Source organism: Spea bombifrons, chromosome 2 (assembly GCF_027358695.1).
Source record: "Spea bombifrons isolate aSpeBom1 chromosome 2, aSpeBom1.2.pri, whole genome shotgun sequence".
Taxonomy (NCBI): Eukaryota; Metazoa; Chordata; class Amphibia; order Anura; family Pelobatidae; genus Spea; species Spea bombifrons.
The window spans coordinates 7,507,276-7,526,100 of record NC_071088.1 but is presented as its reverse complement, the minus strand read 5'-3'; the positions used below and the strand labels follow the sequence as shown (position 1 = coordinate 7,526,100).

General features: G+C 40.2%; 1 protein-coding gene across 1 annotated transcript in view; it reads right to left on the bottom strand.

Annotated features, from left to right (window-relative positions):
• Positions 1 to 18,825, bottom strand: part of ERG (ETS transcription factor ERG) — a 94,773-nt gene that overhangs the window by 59,189 nt on the left and 16,759 nt on the right. The window contains exon 2 of the mRNA XM_053456219.1: positions 4,060 to 4,154. Within this exon, the coding sequence (XP_053312194.1) occupies positions 4,060 to 4,098 (39 nt within the window). The 5' untranslated portion in view covers positions 4,099 to 4,154. The remainder of the gene's footprint in view (positions 1 to 4,059; positions 4,155 to 18,825) is intronic.

Sequence of the window (18,825 nt, the reverse complement as noted above, 5' to 3'; positions counted from 1 at the left end):
TCGAGGGACACAAACAGGACAGGAATTCTGTGTACCCTTGGCTGAAAACAGGTGGCTTACCAAATCTTTACTTGGAATCGGTGCTCACGTTGGGATATCCAAAAACTGTGGCCTGCTTGTGTCCCTCAAAGGCCGGAGAAGTGGAATTCTGCAATAGCCTCATGAATTTTAACATTCTTATAACGCTTTACCACTTACTCACATCCTTGTCAAGTAACCCATGAAATCTATATTGGTTTTCATGCCTTGGCTGTGTAATGAAGGCATCCATATTACAGCTTCCATGTGCCTTCAGTCAGTTGAGAGATCTGTAACGTTGAGCATCGAGCTCCTGGAGGACCAAAGCACAACTACTTCACATTTTGATGGGCTATTTTCTAGCTTCTACCACCATTCTACTGCCTCCATCTCCCGCGCCCCAAATTCTGTCCACCACTCTCTATAAAACCCTTTTACGTAACGTACGTAATAGGAGGCAATGTACTGTATTCATAACTGCCCATCATAAATAATGGATTATGTAAGAAGATAATGAAAAAACACAAGTTAAGTCTCTTCTGTTGCAAATAAAACTCCCCTTCAAAGCTTTTATTTGAATGTTTGAACAACACGTCTGATTTCATTTTTTCAGGAATGTGTAAATATTTCATCATCAACCAGGACCTCTGTCTTCCCAGTATTAGTGTAGTATGTAATAATATGTAGCCAGTGGGTTTATACAAAAGGATATGTCCCCCCCCCCCAGTTTTTTTGGCATCAACTAATCGTAAACAATCTCAAATAACTTGGACCCTGGCACTTTTCCTGGAAAAGACCGGATCCAAAGAAACGCCATTAGGAGCTAATCTGGAATCCCTTGTTCTCCTTGCTAAAGTTCTAAAATCTATTCCAAACAAAATATCTTTAAATTAAATAATAACCATGCAGACGTGTGTCCAAAAGTACACTATGGTGGGTTGTCTTGAGGTTGTGGCATTTTGTAACCTTTTTGAATTCAGACTTTTAACTTAAAATCCTTGTTACATAAATATTATTTGTTCCCCAAAGAGACCGAGATGCATGAAATGCATAAAAATACCTACATTTGTTTACTTTGGGATACTCCTCTTATTATATCTTAATATCATATTATTATTATTATTATTCTTTTAGATAAGACATGGTATGACCTTAATGTATTAGTATAGCTTTCTTAGGACAAATGGCAATGTTAACCCTCGTAACACCGGTGCTAATGGTAAGAAATCATGATAAGAGAGATGGTCTTAAAGGGGCAAAAGTAAAAACAACCATGCTATATCCCTTCACATCAGAAATAATAACCATGTATAATATAGTACTTCATCCCTCCATTTATTTTTATATATATTTTATCTTTGCCTATTTTATGTAAGTGTCTGCTTTGCTTGAAATATTTTATTTTGGTCGCAAAAAAGTTCGGGTAATAGTTTGTACAATAACTATTTTATAGATATTATAAGAGTAGATATTATAAGAGTAGATTCTTATATAATATATATAGTAAGTGTGAGCTCATATATGTTTACATACCCCGGATTTAGGTGAAATTAGTATAATTACCCGAGGATTATGGAACTCCACTTCTTTAGGCAGGTTAATTAGATGATTTATAATATCCATATTGTTTTTTTTGGCACAAGACATGGTTGTCCACTACTGGGATATAAATCAAACCCTAGAAAGGAAACTATACTTGAATCATGGTATAGAAGGTAGTTTCTCTCAAGTATCCCCTTTTTAAAGGTATATACATTTTATACTGGTTAGGGCCAGGGAAAGGAGCTGGTTAATTTCATTTAACATTTTCAAAGCACTAGAAAGGGCAAATCATGTCCATTTTGTCTCATAGACAGACAATATAATTATTGACATGGTTGTTTTTTTAATAAGACATACCAAACCTGCAACCAAACCTAAATTTGTATTGCATATGATGTCATAGGCAAGGGTATTGCTCCTATGACATCATATGGGAGTCCAGGTGTGACCCTGATGAGGATCACAATCCCCTTGTTTCTCTACATTGGTGGTTTTCTTTTACTAAATGCTGAGAGGCACTTGCAAGACACCCATCTGGATTTTATTGCCTGTATTATTTTTACTTGGTAGAGAAGAGACGAGTCTCTCCCTGGCTGATTGTAGAAACATTTTATTTGCATACAGCTGTGTAAAATATGAGTGAAATCAATTCCAGATAATATTAACCAATACCCATGGCTGGGCTACCTTGCCTGGATCATGGGTGAATTCTTGAGGGATAAAATGTAATGGAAAACAGTAGAGGAATGTCAGCTCAGGGATGTTTTCATCCTGTTTAGTTTTAAGTAAGGTGCATGTCAGAATAGAAGTTTAAATTTCATCTGCTGTTACACCTGCTAGTAAGAACAATACTTGTAAAAAGAAACCATAAAAAGGTCATATAAGCCAAGTTTACCAGAAATAAAGCAGAGGAAGGAAAACCTGCAAACTAATGACATATAAAATAGTTGCCTGGGATAAGAACCCAACTTTCCTGTAGATCATCTTTAAGAACCCTTGAGCTCTCGCCATGTGGAAACATAGCACCTCCAACTTCGAATCCAGTAGAACCCTGTTCCAGTACATCACTCCCGTGGACCTTTAGATACAGCTGCCAGAGGTTTATGAGCGCTGTTGTCGCGGCCTCTGGTTTGGAGCCTGTTCAAGTGTTACCAGGAGTAATTTTAAGCCACATTCGACGGATGACCTGGTCCCTTTCAGGAGCAGGGTTTGTATGAGTAGAATTCAAAGAACCTCAAAACCTTCAATGTTCATTCCATGATCACGCATGAGCTATTGGTGACATCATACACATTTTATTGCATTGCTCAGCAAGCAGGAGCCAGAGACTAACAAGATCATGAATAAAAGCTGTGAATAAAGGTTTCGTGTACCTTTTTGGTCTTCTTTTTGTGCAAAATTAGTACTGGTGGTAATACCAACTTCAGATTTGTATCTCCAACTTGGACAACAAATACCGCTTTGCTAATTGTTTCCATGCTTCTAGTTTCACAGTGAGTCTTCTAATAATTAGACATTCCACAGCTAATGAATTCTAGAAAAATGTCCTTTCTAATAATCGAAATGGATCTAATATTTAACCCATGCTGAATTTAAAAATGATCAGTATTTGTATAACATTGTTTGATAACCTTTTAGTCAAATGCTTGAGAAATTGGGAAAACAAATGGTCATCGGTTCTGTTTGACAGATTTCCTCTGGACATAATGCACAAATAAATTAAAGTTACTGGACTGACTGTAAAGAAATATCCTGCGTCACCTATACATTATACAGGGCCAGCTCAGCCCTTCTCGCAGGAGGAGCTTGCAAAGCTTCATCCTTCATAATGTAACAAGCAGTCAACTCACATGGATTTCGCAATATTCATGATTCCAAGCTAGATTTCAAGATCCTATTGCCTTTAAACTAAGGGTCGGTGGTATGATGATGGAAGACAAGTAAGCAGTTGCCTAGGGGCCCCAATTGGTCACCGAGAGGCGATGTTTATCCAAGTGTGACTAGGATTTATCATGTTACACGACTGTAATTTCAACATTTTTAGAAAACAAACGACGTAAGCTCGTGTATAGCATTCCATAGCCTCCGTATAATCGAATCCATCATTTCAGAAATGCCGACGCAGATTGTTTCGCGCGTGGAGTCTAAGAACCTATCCCTGACGTGTGGGCTCTCAGAGACCCAGTAACCGACGAAGCCAAACAAATAGTCTAATTGGTAACCAGTCCTTCCAACTGGAGTTACTCGTTAAGTGCGTGAACTGTTTACAAGGACCTGATCTCTATAAACAAACACCTCCTACTAGCTTTCGAGATGATGGATGCCAGAGCCAATATTTTCTAGAACCACATCAATACGCAGCAGGCCGACATTTTTCAAGTGGTTTTCCACCACGGTCAATGGCGTTAATACTTCAAATAAATGTTCCTGTGTTGTAAATTCATCACGATGTGACATATCTCTCAAACCAGCAGAATAAAAGTGTAAGAAGAGACTTACTTTGATATGGGCTGATGGATCTGGAACAATTTGAATCATGTCCTTTCTTAAGTTTGAGTTTACATGTCACACCTTTGGTCCCTGGGATAGAGGGGCTGCAAGAAACACAGAAACGTTCTCAAAATTTCACAGGGGAAAAAAAAAAAAACGAAAAAATAACAAACTTTAGAAGAACTCATAATATTGCCTCGCGTTCCTCTATGAAACAAATCCTTTCTTCGCCGGGCAGAAATGAAAGCGGAGGAACGTCGAAAATATTTAAGTTAGAGGACTGCGGTTGTTAACGTTGGACTTGAAACTATTTTTAGAGCTTGATATAAAAGACAGCGTGCAAAAGAGCATGCGAAGAATGACATATTTTACTATAAATACAGAATAATATCTATTCTATCAATACACGGAAACCATAAAAAAAAACAATATAAAAAAAAAGATAAAAACGTTGCCGTCACCTTTTATTCACAATCCACAACCCAGGAGAATTAGAAGAACAACACTGCATATATTTCGCCTACGCAATAAGATAATTAAGATATAGGTATATTTATTTACTAACCACAGCAAGTAGGGATCAGATGGATTCTGGCATGTTTTAATAAAATTGGTTAAAAAGAAATGCCCTCCCTGTATTTGATGAAATAATGAATAGTGGCCGTGTTACCCGAAACTAAGATTCAGAAATAATAGTCATAGAAACATAGAATTTCACGGCAGATAAGACCCATTCAAGCGAAGGCCATATGACTAACCCATGTATGTTTAAATCCCCTCACTGTGTTAGTATCACCGACTTCACCTGGGAGGCTGTCCTATGCATCTACTACCCACAATCATTGTAAGAACTGAAAAAACTGGCGTAATTTGCAAGATGCAGCCTTTCACCAAGCTAAGTACAGTTGGTAAATTGAAATGTTACAGTTCATCTACAAACCCAAACTTTAATGAATAAACCTTATGAACTTCCTATAGTAACAATTATCTGTTTGGTCGGTGTTCTAAAAAAGAATCAATAGCTGTAAGCAAACGCATTATATTTAAATATCATGTATCATGCAGTTTTCTGCCATTAATTCTTTATAGGACACCAGCCCATGGCGCAGGAGACGATCGGGGATTTGCTTTTGTCCCCTAACATCAATACCCTTTTTCAAAGCCACGTTTGCCTCTTAGCGTTCTAAATTAGAACTCTGTGAAATCAATGGAAGGAACACAGGGCAAAAACTCCACTGACTTTGGTCAGAGACCATTGTGTTCTGTGCCTTCTTTATAGGAGACTTAGGCCCCGGCGAAAAAAAAATATTCCTATTCTACAAATATTCGCCCGTTCCTGTGTTCGTTTCAGGCGAATATTTGTATACTTTCTTTGTATTTCTTTTTTTCCTCGTTTTCTGCCGGTTTCCTAGCAGGGGTTAACACAGGGTTAGCACAATAACAGTTAGCAGCAGCATTGGCGCCAGGATTGTAAAGTTCCGTAAGAGCGACTCTATTGGTCGCCGGCAGGGGGCTCCTCTGGCATCAACCAATGAAGAGCAGCTGCCCTTCCCGTTAACCCCTGCTACACAACGAAGGCTTAAGATAGGCTAGAGGCAGTGACTTGTATGGGGGCGAAAGGGACCAGAGAGATTAGCTAGGAGATATTTATGAAAAGGAACACAAAGAAACTAAGATTCTTCCTGTTTTTCCTTCTTTGTGTACGTTTATCCGCCGCCATATTCGTTTATTCAGTGTGAACAACAAAAACGCAACCTTCGTGTTCATTTTCATGTTCTCCCGAACACATATGTACAAGTCTACTTCATAGACCGCTACATGTATATCTACAATATATGCATACACTTTTTTAATTGAAACTTAATGTTAACTGCTAATTGGAAACCAGCCACACATTAAAGAGTTTCTAACCTAGATACTGAAGTTCTGTTCTGTACAAAATAAACATTACAATAATGTGTTAAAACACAGTTCAGAATTCTACTTGGAGCTATTAAAATATAAACAAGATTTAGCTTCACGCTAGCAGCGAGGCCACCCAACTTGTCTCCATGCACATGCGACTGAGTAGGCCCTACTTGCAGTAAAATGGATGAAGTCTATGGCCCCGGTTCAAGCAAATACATTTTTTGGTGTTCCAAGCCAAGTTGCTGATATATTAGATCTGGCAGGAATCTGGCTTGGTGTAACGCGTCCAACGTACCCCGTACCCATCATTATCCATGACTTCTCCTCTTATCTCAGCTGGAAACCACGACAGAAACTGTTCCACCTCGGAGGGGGGGGGGATAAAAACTTGGACCTCTTTATCTGACTGGCTTTAAAAACTGAGCAAATATTTGACTTCACTTTTGGTTAAATAAGTCGCTCTGTAAAAAGTCACTGACACAAAATAAATTATTTTTTTTTTTGGATGTCACATGCCGTGTGTGCTCGAAAAACACGCCAGTTTAGTTACTTTATTTCTCGGCCAGACAGCTTCCATCGAGTTAAGTCTTTTACCTCCGCGTAGACGTCATCAAGACATCCTTCAGAGGTTTCACAAACCGTGGGTCTTTCCATTTAACAAAAACTGACGGCCGAGGATTACCTGCCAAGAACTCTTTGCAGCTGTGAACTCATTTGTGATCATCGAATGCTCTCCTGCTTCTGGGGCTAAAACGGCCCTTTTGACTATTTTCTCTGTTCTTTTTAGAATTAGTTGATTTTTTTTACTAGCGACAGAGGCTCATATGCCACACGTGACAACCGTCTGTAAGTTACGTGTTTGTGCTATGGACTCGATTCACGCTGACTTTGGCACGGCGGAGGGCACGCTAAGTGCGTTCTTACTCCTGCCAGATACATTTGGCCATAATAACGTCTGCGGCATCCTTTCGCCAGTGACTCTTCAACGTGGGATGGCAGTTTTAGTCTTTTTTTCCAGATTTATGATTTATATGTAAGTTTAATGGAATCCACGAAGTGCACGGCACATAGCGGCTTCTGTGTGCTGCTAAATAAATGAAAGTAACGACAGAAAAGCCATAAAACCCCCTGTAAAAGACTGAGTTACAGCAATTGACAAGCAAGGCCTTGTTCTGGAAAGCCACATCCAACCCCACCCTGGCATTATTGAGTTTCATATGTCCATGCCATGGATATCGGTTAAGGTGGCTGGCTTAAAACACACAGAGCCATTGGTTAAAGATTAAAGGGTTGTTCGCCATTACAGTTGCTTATCCCTAGGTTGGGCATCCAATGGCCATCCACTTCTTGGCAAATCCAAAAACATCCGTGCCCCATCTATGGCGTAACCTTTTTTTTTTTTGTGCATTCATGGTTAGCACTCTAGAAATTCTTCTTTCATTCCTATTTGTTATTTCTAAATAGGGATGAGCAAAAATTCCAATAACCAAGACAAAAAAGTGTGAATTGGACCATCGTCCTTGTTTTCTGAACCTCCAAAGTACCACATTCTAGGTATCTATCACTAAAAATAATACACGTTTTTGGTACATAGGCCTTCTTTTAACGTCTATAGTGAGAAATTGGAGAGTATAAGCTTAACTATTTACATATAAAGAGCCCCTGAGCAAAATGACTTTACATTACATACTACTTAATTAATTAAAAATCATTAAAAACTCACATACTATAAGTTGTGGGGAAGGCAGGAGGGAGAAGAACTGAATTTTGGGGTTTGGTTATCATTACTATGAAGTCATACACAGTTATGTCTCGTGGTATCCTCTAAAATATTAGCTGTGGAGCAGGGGCACTGTGGGCCGGCGGCCTTCCAGAAAGCTGTAATATTTACCAGTAATGGGGGATACATGATTGGGTCATGGAGGAACTGAGGCATTACTGGTAGGGGCATGAGGGTGATGGGGAAAAACTGGCAGTGATAAGGGGATACTGGTGATCATGGGAGAATGAGTCTGTCTCTAGTGTGTGTGTGTGGCCAAGTTGGATGTGTGTGTGTGTGTGGCTGAGTATAGTGTGTGAGTGTAGTTGACCCTGGTGTGCATGGCATGTGTGTCTGAGATGTGAGTATTTGAGTGCATGGTTCAGAATACCGTTTAGTTTGGATGTGAGTGTGATTGAGTGTGATCAGTATGAGCATTTTAGTAAAAGGTTGTTAATTTAGTTTGTTCATTTGATTTACCTGTGAGATTTATTTGGGGGGGGTTATGATGATGTTATAGGGTATAATAAAGGAGGTAGGGGCATGATTTTGGTGGGGTATTTATTAAAATTTGTGTTTATTTCTTATGTTATTCATTTATTGAATATATGCTATTGTGACTAGATTCAGTCTTCTGGCCCCTATCCAGAGAGATTATACATTCTGTAAATGTGACAGTAAGATCTGGGATCACCTAATATAATGGAATGGAACCCCAGTCTTTTTTTTTTTATATATAGAATTAAGGTTTATTCTGGTGGTTTTTAAATAAATATTCAAGTCCAATTTTTGTAATGTTGACTTTTTATTTGAATGGTTTATTGTCCAAAGATTGGGTTGGAGGGGGCTGTAATTTATACGGCTTAGAGAAAGGTTAGCCCACCCTGAATTGAAAGCAGTAAAAATTCAAAAAACTATAAATAATTTCCCCTAATTAACTTTATGATTTTTAACAATCCCTGTATTTAACTCTTACCTTGGACGAACTACTACCTTACCTGAAATATGAGAGGGACAAAAAAGAAAATAAACCTAAAATGTTCGGTTAGCCATATACAGCTTTCTTTGATCTGCCTTTTACAAGCATATCCTATTGTAAAACACAGAGTTTCAAAGCAATATTGTGAAAATTGAACCAACATGTGAAAAAAATGTATAATTCACTCTATAAATCACACGAGATACCAGAAAGTTTACCTTTTTTAATATTCTTGACCAGTGTTAAATTAAGGGAATTCTGCACAAAGCAGAGACTTAAGCAAAATAAATGAATCAATAAAACCAAAAAAAGGGCACATTTTAGTCTCCGATGCTTCAAATTAATGGAAATGAAATTTTAAACTATAGCCCATGGTTTCATGTTGTGTATCATAAAGTTTGTACAACTCCCGGTAACTTGGTATGGAGGTTATAGCTTTCATGTGTGGCAAAAGAATAAGAGTCAAAGAGAGAGCAGCCAAGATTGGGCCCTCAAGTCTCAAAAAGCCCTGCCGCCCTGCACTCTCATGGCAATATGCTCCAAAATGACCATGGTAGCAAAAAGCCACATTAAGCTGCCTGCTCCATGGGCCAATCCCTGCAATCAGATTTCAATCTTCTTTTCCAAGGGGTCACAGACAGGGGAGGGCAGGCAGCATTCAACCCAGGGGGCAATTCCCTCCAGATGGAAGTCACCGATGCCCAATGTGTACTATTCAGTGTGGTCTAAAATACATTAGCAGAAAGGCCCTGTTACTCTTGACACCCTAGTGGCTGTGTACGGGATTGCAAGTAAGTCATACTATAATGTTACAAAGTGTCATTCTGACCAATTTCTCCCGTAAACAGCAGCGTGCCCCCCGACATCAGCGGGAATGCCTGTGACATCAGCAGGAATGCCTGTGACATCAGTGGGACTGCCCAGTGACATCAGCTAGCATTCCTGCCTGCATCCCACGAGGGGGCTTCAGGTAGCCGGAGTCATGAAGTCCCCAGGTACGGTGATGATGCAAACAATTGCATCAATAGTAAAATCTACTGGTAGAATTGCAAACTTCCATATTACCAACCACAGAACAATCTTAGACAGACACTTTACGTCTGGATTAAAGAATACGTTCACCAAACAAAAATGGAAGCCAGAACATTTGGTTACAAGTTTGCATTTCCATTTTGGTGATATTTCACTCCCTGAAAATCATTTACTAAAACTTCAGCACAGTCAGTGCAATGGAAATATACAATATGTCATTAACAACGGAGCTTATGGCGTTCTCAACTAGGTGCTGGACAGAAAATGCATGACTTAACCAGGTCCGGCCCAAGGCAAAATGCCGCCTGGGGCGAATTTTAAAATGCCCCCCCCCCTTGTACTTACCTTTCAGCAGTCCTGTGGCGAGTCTCCCTGTTCGGTCTCGGTGCCGGCTTGGAATGCTGAGCGCCGGAAATGAGGTAATCTTCCGGCACGCAGCATTACAAGCCGGCACCGAGACCGAACAGGGAGACTCGCCGCAGAGGAGAGAGAGAGAGGCGCTGAGCGGGTACTGACAGCTTGGTAAGCGAAAACCACTCGGCGCCCCTATCTCTCTGTTTCGCTTTAAAAAAAAAAAAAAGGGGCTTGGGGCGGCAAAGTACCGCCCCTTCAAAAGGGCCACCTGGAGCGGTTGCCCCGCTCATCTCCATTGTCCGACCGGCCCTGAACTTAACAAAGCAAGAGCCCAGGGCAAGAAAACTTTAATGTAAGATTTTTAGTAATTTCCCTTTTTATAGTTCAATATCATCGTACGCTTGTCTCTTTTGATACTTCTTATCTTATTATTAAATTAAGTTGGCAGATACATTATTTTCTCTACTGCCTTTTCTCTAACTTTTAGAAAACGGGGAGGCTTGCCAGAGACCTTGTTGTCCATTTGCTTTAAACAGAAGGCAAAATACAGAAAACCGCAGAGATGCCAACCTCTGTAAAAGGATAACGCAACTTTTCGAACCTGTCTGCAATCTTTTCTTGTAGGGATTACTATGTTCCAAAGCCTCCAGCCCTCGGTGATGTAATGGGAGGCAGTACAGAAGGCTACAGGAATGACTGCTAGAATTAGTAAGCGTTCTTAAAATAAGGTTGGCAACTTCAAAATAGGAAAAAAAATGGCCTGAATCTAACATTAGTAACAGCTCCATGGAGCCCTCCATCGCAGTCATGGTACCACGTATCCACCCATCAATTTGGCATATTGTTTACTTTATTCCGCTACTCACAAAGGCTTCAGCGCCAGTATTGAAGAGATTAAATAAACACCCAGATGCCTTGCACTCCAGCATTGAAAAAGTTAACCACACACAGAAGTTTTGCAATCCAGCACTGAAAAGGTTAACTACACATATGGACGTTTTGCTCCCCACACGTCGGTGAGGACAGCTATAAACATCTTGTTCTCCGTCAGCGAAGAGGTTGACCGTACACACCGCGGTTTTGCACTTTAGCATCGGAGATTAATTGCAAACGCCTGAAAAGCCAAAGCTTAATGCTAGTTAACTGCAAGCTTTAGTTATAATCTATAGGTGACACTTAGGACTATTTACTAAGAAGTGGAGCGGGCCGTAAAGTCTCACGCCCTCAAATGTTATCACGCAAAAACAACCACTTACTAATCTGTGAGTTGTTGGCGAGGGTCTGCAAATTTAAATTAAAAGCACAACTTGCAACCCCACCCAGAGGAAAATAATAATAAAAAAAATGAAACAGGTATACCCAGGACCACCTATCAACCATGGGGTGATTTCCTCACTTTTCTCCCACTCTGTGTGCAGTAGGGGATATATTGGGGATGTCCCCAATCATGGATATGGGTATAAAGTAACATAAAATGGGAGGCATGGACCCCCAGCTGTGCCTGAACCCCATCACTTGGGGTTAAAATTGTATAGTAGGTAGAAAAAAAGGCTTCAGTCCATCGAGTTTAACCTTTCACGCATACCTACTTCTAAAGTTCTTAAGTTAGTAGAAGAAATGAACCTTGCTCATGTGGCCGAGAAGGGAAAAAAAATCTTTCTGCATTTACGTTACCTGCTTTTTTTAAATTTTCATCTCCTGCATGTCACCATGAGGTTTTTTTTTAAAAAAAAATTGGGCGTCCTAATGTGAGTTGACCCAAGTGAATGGATTGTACCCAGTCTGCAGAAGGGGAGGCTATCTGCTCCTCGCATTCCCATTCATGGTGCCCAGTGGGAGCACCGCTACATTGTGTCTGTCAGCAAGGAGCCAGCCATGCTGCTTCCGTCTGTCAGAGTAGAGACCGCGCTGTCAAATTCTAGCCTTCTCTCTGCAAAAAGAGCCCTCTATAGAACATTACAAAATACTCAACGCGGTCAAAGACCAGCCATTTGACAGCCTTAAAAATACCGTCATCATTTATTAAAAAAAAAAAAAAAAAAGAGAGACACCAAATACTCCCTCTTTAAACGGGGCGTTTTCTGCTATTTTATTGTGCATCAAAACATAAATTGGCAGACAGACACATACAATCATCTTTTATAATTCCCATGAATTCACACAATTCTAAAAACCTTTCTCCAGAAATTCAGACGTTCCAAAAGGAAATTAAAAATAAGTGGTTATAACCTACGAAGTGTTAGAGCTGAGGGCGGGTAATAGGATCCCTACTTATGTATTCTTTGTGCATCTGCTAATTATTTATATTAGACTTCAAAAAAAAACAATAGCTTTTTCTTGCGCGATAAGATTTTTCTCCCCTTTGCGGCGATGCCAAAAAGCTTCAATAGGAATATATATTGGAATATTTTGCCGAATGGAATGCAGCGAAGCTATTCCTAATTCTGACATCTGTTTATAAAGGAGTCCAGAATTCCCCAAACACGGTCTTTACAATCAAAGTCATTTACAAATGTGGTTAGTATAAACAAAATAATTCCTATAGAGTGAAAGGAGACGTGAGTCATGTCTCGCACATTCCGGAAAAAAAAAAAGAAAAGTCCCGTTGCCTCCCTCGTTTTAAGAGCTGTGAATTTATTTATTAATTTACATGCGTGATCAAAAAATGGAATGGAGAAGGGTAACGGAAGATGTAGAATGACCTTCAAAATTGGACTAAGAACTTTTTCCCTACCTTGTCATCAAATTATAAAATGAGGAAAGAAGGAGATAATCAAAGTAGGGATGAAAAGTTTATCTGCTTCACTTTGTGTCCCGTTTAATGATCATTGAACACCAAAAAGTTTGTTGTGTCGAGGATTATTTTAAGAATTGGCAACGTCAACGCATTTAGTTTGAGACAATATGGGGTTTCAGATACTTTGTGGAATACGTTACACGGGATCATATGTTGATAGAAGAGCTCATGTTGTATGTTCCTCTAGTTGTGGTCACAATAGATTAGCAGCTAAAACCTACTTCAGGGGCGTCCAACCTGCGGCCCTCCGGCTGCTGCAGGACTACATCTCCCATCCTCCTCAGCCAGCCCCTCAGCTGAAAGAGCATTATGGGAGATGTAGTCCTGCAGCAGCTGGAGGGCCGCAGGTTGGACACCCTTGACCTGTTTAATGCTTCTACTTACTGCAACGTGAAGCTCCTGATCTTCCTGGAGGACCAACAGAAAACTTCTCAATGAGGGAGAGCACCTCTATAATAAATCAACATTAGGGCAGCTACACGAGATAAAAGACGTCGACATTAAAATGAGGTTGCTGAAAAGCAGTGTGTGTAACAGTATGGATGCTGATACATTTATTATTTTCAGGGGAATTGGTGAAAATATTAATCTTTAAGTGTATTATTTCTTACAATCTCATCTTTTCATAAGAAATAGAGAAAAAAGAGTGTTCAAAAATCCTCAGAGTAAATGTATTATGGTTATATGTTGGAGAATACCGGAGTGGCAGTAGCATTAAGTATGTGGTGTGATTGTCCATCGGCCCACTAGGCATTTGTCCGGTGTGCCAGATGGCTACTCTATCCCTGCATACAGCTATTCCGTGTTAGGCCTGAGTACAGACATTTATTTTTTAGGTACATGGTAGACAGGGACTCTTTTTACACGGTGAGCGAGAGATACTTTGTTGCAAGTGCTCAATATTTATCATGTCTGTCTTGGTCCAAATGGGTAGACTATTCCTCTGGAGTAACGATGCTGAGTAATGTAACGAGCAGATGGAATTTACCAAAATATGGCTTCCTAACCGAACAGGGTCACATCTGCGGGATGGATTCACTAAAACGGAACAACCTGTGGTTTGGTTTCAACTCGACAACTTCACAATCCACAATAAATCCAACGTAACATAATCGTTTATCACATTTATCATTCCGAAGCCCGGCCATAAGCTGATGTGGTCTCCAGGACTATAATAAGACACAAATATCTTTATAAAACCGTCAAACATGACTGTCTACAAACGTGTCTTCCGGCAAAGTGTCTGAGAGAGATACATAGTAACTACTATAAGACACATTCAGTCAACTTTTTGATTGATGCCAAGGTTTGTTGTGCTTAACGGCTCTACTTCCACCCAGAGTGGCATCTACTACCCCTTCTTTAAAGTAACTAACATCTTGCCCACTAGCTTTGACCCTCTTTTTTCTTAGATGTATCACATGCCAGTTCTTTTTTTTTTTAAAGTTGTGGTGGGGTGTGAGGACCGTACTCCTTTCATGCTCTCAAAGGACTAACTTTCTTGACTTGGATGAAGAAAGATGTCTGGAATTATTGCTATTGAGTTTCATAGGCCAAAAAAAGCTGTTTTTGGACCATTTCCCCCCCATGATTCTCTGAGAAAAGTCCAAGAAATCCCTCGTATAGAGGCCAGAAATCTGAAACTCTCTAACCTGGAGGTCTTGGGAAATGTAAATGATGCCTTTGTGAGGGTACAAACCCCTCTGTCATGTGTCGATAAACCCCAGTAGAGAATTTTGGCAGGAACCCAGGCAATGTTGACTTAGAAGTATCAAACACCAATAACTTGGATTTGGAACAACCGGCCACGCAGAATGCCACATTTTTGCCCGAGTTGCTCAGCAAGTTGTATCATTTCAAGTGCCGAAGTCTGCCGAATGTTTACTAAACACTTATAGGGGTTTTTTTTTACAGACACAGGTGGTATTTTGTTTTTAACCTCGTTGACAACTTTTTTATCCCACTATAGATCATTTACATGATTGGGGCACTTTGTACATGTGTAAAGAAAGCTTTATCTGGGAATTTGACTTTAAAGTTGTAATATGGTATAGTTGTAGCTAAACAGTAGATGAATACATTTTTTATACAGGTCTGCAATAAAAAAAATCTAAGAATTCTTTACGTTATAGCGTTGTGGTAAATAAGACACTGTCTCTCTTTTTACTTTTGCTGCAAGGAAAATTCTATTTTAAGTAGTAAGTTGTTCTAATATCCTAATTCGCTACATGCCGTGTATATTAAAATAAAAACGTTACATGTTTATGCACCAAATATTTTAATTGCCTCTTTTAGTTCTTAAGCTGAGTCGATTGAAAATCTTAGTCCTCACCGATAAATCTTTTCCCATACATCGATTGTTATATTTCATCACCTAAGTCCCAAGCTGGTTCTCCATTCTAGCAACGACATGCGCCTCGTCTATGCCCTCGGTACAACCAGACTCTCTCCCAGATGGCAAATTACACTTTGACATCATACTTATATAATTATAGTCTATAATATCACATAAAAAAACCGAACCAGTGAATTTACTCACTAAATTATACGATCTCTGATCCAGATAATGGTGGTCTTGACAATCTACCATCCCGCCTACATCTTGCCCTACATACATACAGCTATTTAGGGCTCTTTTCACAAAGGTTTCATTCGTGCCGATTTGCCAGCCGAGTTCGATTGATTGGGCCAACGCAACTGAGTTGGCAGAAAATGAGCTACTCATCACTTCGCCAAAGTCAACTCAACAGTAACTTGAGTCAACTCAACAAGAGACCTGCAGTGTGCAATGCAACCTCACTCAACACATCCGGCAACTCTTTGTGAATATATACTGGAAGCTCTCCTATCTTGTAATATGTAAATCATTTATGTATTGAATCGCGTATACATTATTGGACCGTCTTCTGTATAATGTCCATGCACCTGGTGGCTAAAACATATTAACCAACAAAATGTATTACTTCGCATCCTAGACTGTATTCATCTTCACTCACTGTTCAAAAATGTATTACAATTATTTGCATCCTATTTCTCCCTGATGTACAGCGCTACTGACTAAGTCTCTGCTTTACATGTGACCACGTCAGTGATGGACTAGGCCAACCAGGGGGTGGTAGCAGGGGCCAGGGGGCAGGGGGGCAATTGCCCCCCCCCAGGCCGCCCGAAATCTAATCTAAACGGCCGCTGGGTGCTGATGGCGCCGGCCGGCGCTACTTTAATACTTTTTTTTAAAATGTAATATGGCAAGCCGGATCGGCTATTAAATGAAAAAAATAGTATTAAAGCAGCGCCGGCCGGCGGCATCAGCACCCAGCGGCCGTATGCGATGGCCGCCAAGTGATGGGAGCAGCGTGAGGGGTGAAAGCTCCGCCCCCTCGCACTCACCTTTCACCCCTCACGCTGCTCCCATCACTATGCGGCCATCAGATTGTTGGAAATCGAATCTAAACGGCCGCTGGGTGCTAATGCTGCCGGCCGGCGCTACTTTAATACTTTATTTATTTATTTTTAATATGGCAAGCCGATCCGGCATATTAAATAAATAAAAAAAAGGATTCAAGTAGCTCCGGCCGGTGGCATCAGCACCCAGCGGCCGTTTAGATCAGTTTTCCAGCAGTCTGATGGCCGCATAGTGATGGGAGCAGCGTGAGGGGTGAAAGGTGAGTGCGAAGGGGCGGAGCCACTTCACTTGACTTGCCCCCCAGGCCTTCGGCTGCCAGCCCTCCCCTGGGTGGTAGCCGCAAAACAGGGAGCCTACTTATCTTTTTCGGCAATCAGACTCCCTGCTGCACCACTCCCGGCTGGGTAACAGGGAGATCTCCCACATCTGCCTATTAACACTATGGCGGAATGCTGGGGTATGATGTCATATCCCGGCGCTCATCAACAAGGAAGATATAGCAGAAGGGGTGGCTGGTGGTGCTGCACTGGGTTACGCCTAGGGCATCGCCAGAGATAGAGACGCGACTAGACCGCATTACAGTTATTTCTAAGTAAATTGGCATATAAACCTATACATATGCCCGGGGGGAGGGTAATTCCCATTCATTTGTGCCCAAGTCCACGTAGTTAATACTTTTGGGCGTTCTGCTGATATCTCGGGATTACCGAGAAGTGGATTGAGGAGGAATAAAGAATTTGCTGAAATAAAGGTAACCTGTAATAAACTTAGACATTTGCTAGCAATTTAGTCGGCATGGTATACAGACAGAATGTAAAACATCTCAGTAAAATAAGCCCCAATAAATCTTAAAACTGTAGCTTTTGAATCTATGTCTATATTATACGTTCGGTCTCCGCTTTTGCCAAGCACCTCTCATCAAATAATTTATTTGAGTAAAAGAAGAGAACAGAAAATAAAAGAACAAAAAAAAAAGAGTACTTTATATAAATAGAAGTACGGAATATGCGTCATGTCAACGAACGGATTCAAAGGATGTAAGTCATACTTCACAATGCTTTGATTCCTGACCTTAAGTGATTGGTTTTAAGAGCCCTGGACTGACACCAGATGAGTAATATCAAAAAAAGTTCCTTCGCGTTTAGCAAGAGCAGTTTGTGGGAGGAAAATACTTAAGATGCAGCTCCTGTAAAATATACTCTAGAGAAGAAAAATAATGGGTCATAGTTTACTCAGAAACTGTAGAAAATAAAGCCTTCATTATCACATCCAATAAGGTGGCCACCAAGAAGCCTGAACTGGAGAGGGTAAAACTTACTCCCACTTATTAGACTAAAGAAGGGAGATGGTTATTTTGTTCTCCTTCCAAACTAAATGACCCTGTAATTTTACATGAACTTAAGTTTGTATAAAAAATTCATGTTGCAACATGGTAGCAGCTAAACTGTATTATGTGCTTCTGTATCTGACCCGAGAGACGGTGAAGCTTATTTCCAACCCAAAGAGGTTATGGAGGCTTTGGTGTCTTTGATGGAGTAACTTTCTAACAGAGAACGACTCTCCATAAGGCATGAAGCAGAGGATTATGATTTAGTTGCTAATCTAGAAAAAGAAGAATTGTAAGGGAAAAAAATGCTCGACCCTCTCAGATTCCTGCAGCCACATCAGCACGAGCTTGATTGCATTTATTTTACATTTTCTTAATAAGTTTTGCTTTGAGATGTAGACGCAAGAAGGCATATTGCTAAAAAAGTATCTCAGTAAACACAAAATTTCTTATTACTCATTTATTCATGAGAAAAACCTTTAAAAATGTAAATGTAGCCATTTCCGTTTGGTACCCAATGGTTCCTTAATACCTGTAGATTGTACGCTGGCGAGCCGGGCCCTAATGTTTCGGTTTGTCTTAGTCCGTCAGTTCTAGTTTTGTCACACCCTTTGAAAGTAGGGACTGTAAGAAGCGCTGCGTGAATTGTTGGTGTTATATAAATAAAATATAATAATAATTTTAGGCCTATTCCAACTCTTTACCGTGACCAAGTTTCAGACTGCATCCACATTTCATGCCTGGATTTTAAGCATATAGCTGGCTCACGATACTGTGCCGCCTGGGTCCAAGAATAAAATGCTGCCCCTTCCAAACCACACCCACCGAAACCACACCCACAAAAACCACGCCCACATCCATTATGTGACACACACATTAAGGCACACAGAAACTCATCCTAACACACACAACCAGACACTCACACTTACATGCACGCACTAACATACCCAGACACACACATAAGCAGACACACACTAACATATCCAGACACAATAACACACTCAGACACTGTTAAAAAGAATATACACAATGTGTCTATCCATATGATGTAATAATGTAACTCATTTACTGGCAGGGTTTAATGGCCATCTGGAAACTCTTGCCTGAGAGACTGATAATAAAAATATAATTGAAAAAAAAAGGCTTTTAATTAACGGCTTGTGTAGCCCTACAAAATCATCTCCTTTTATAAAACAGTGTTTTATTCATATTAAAT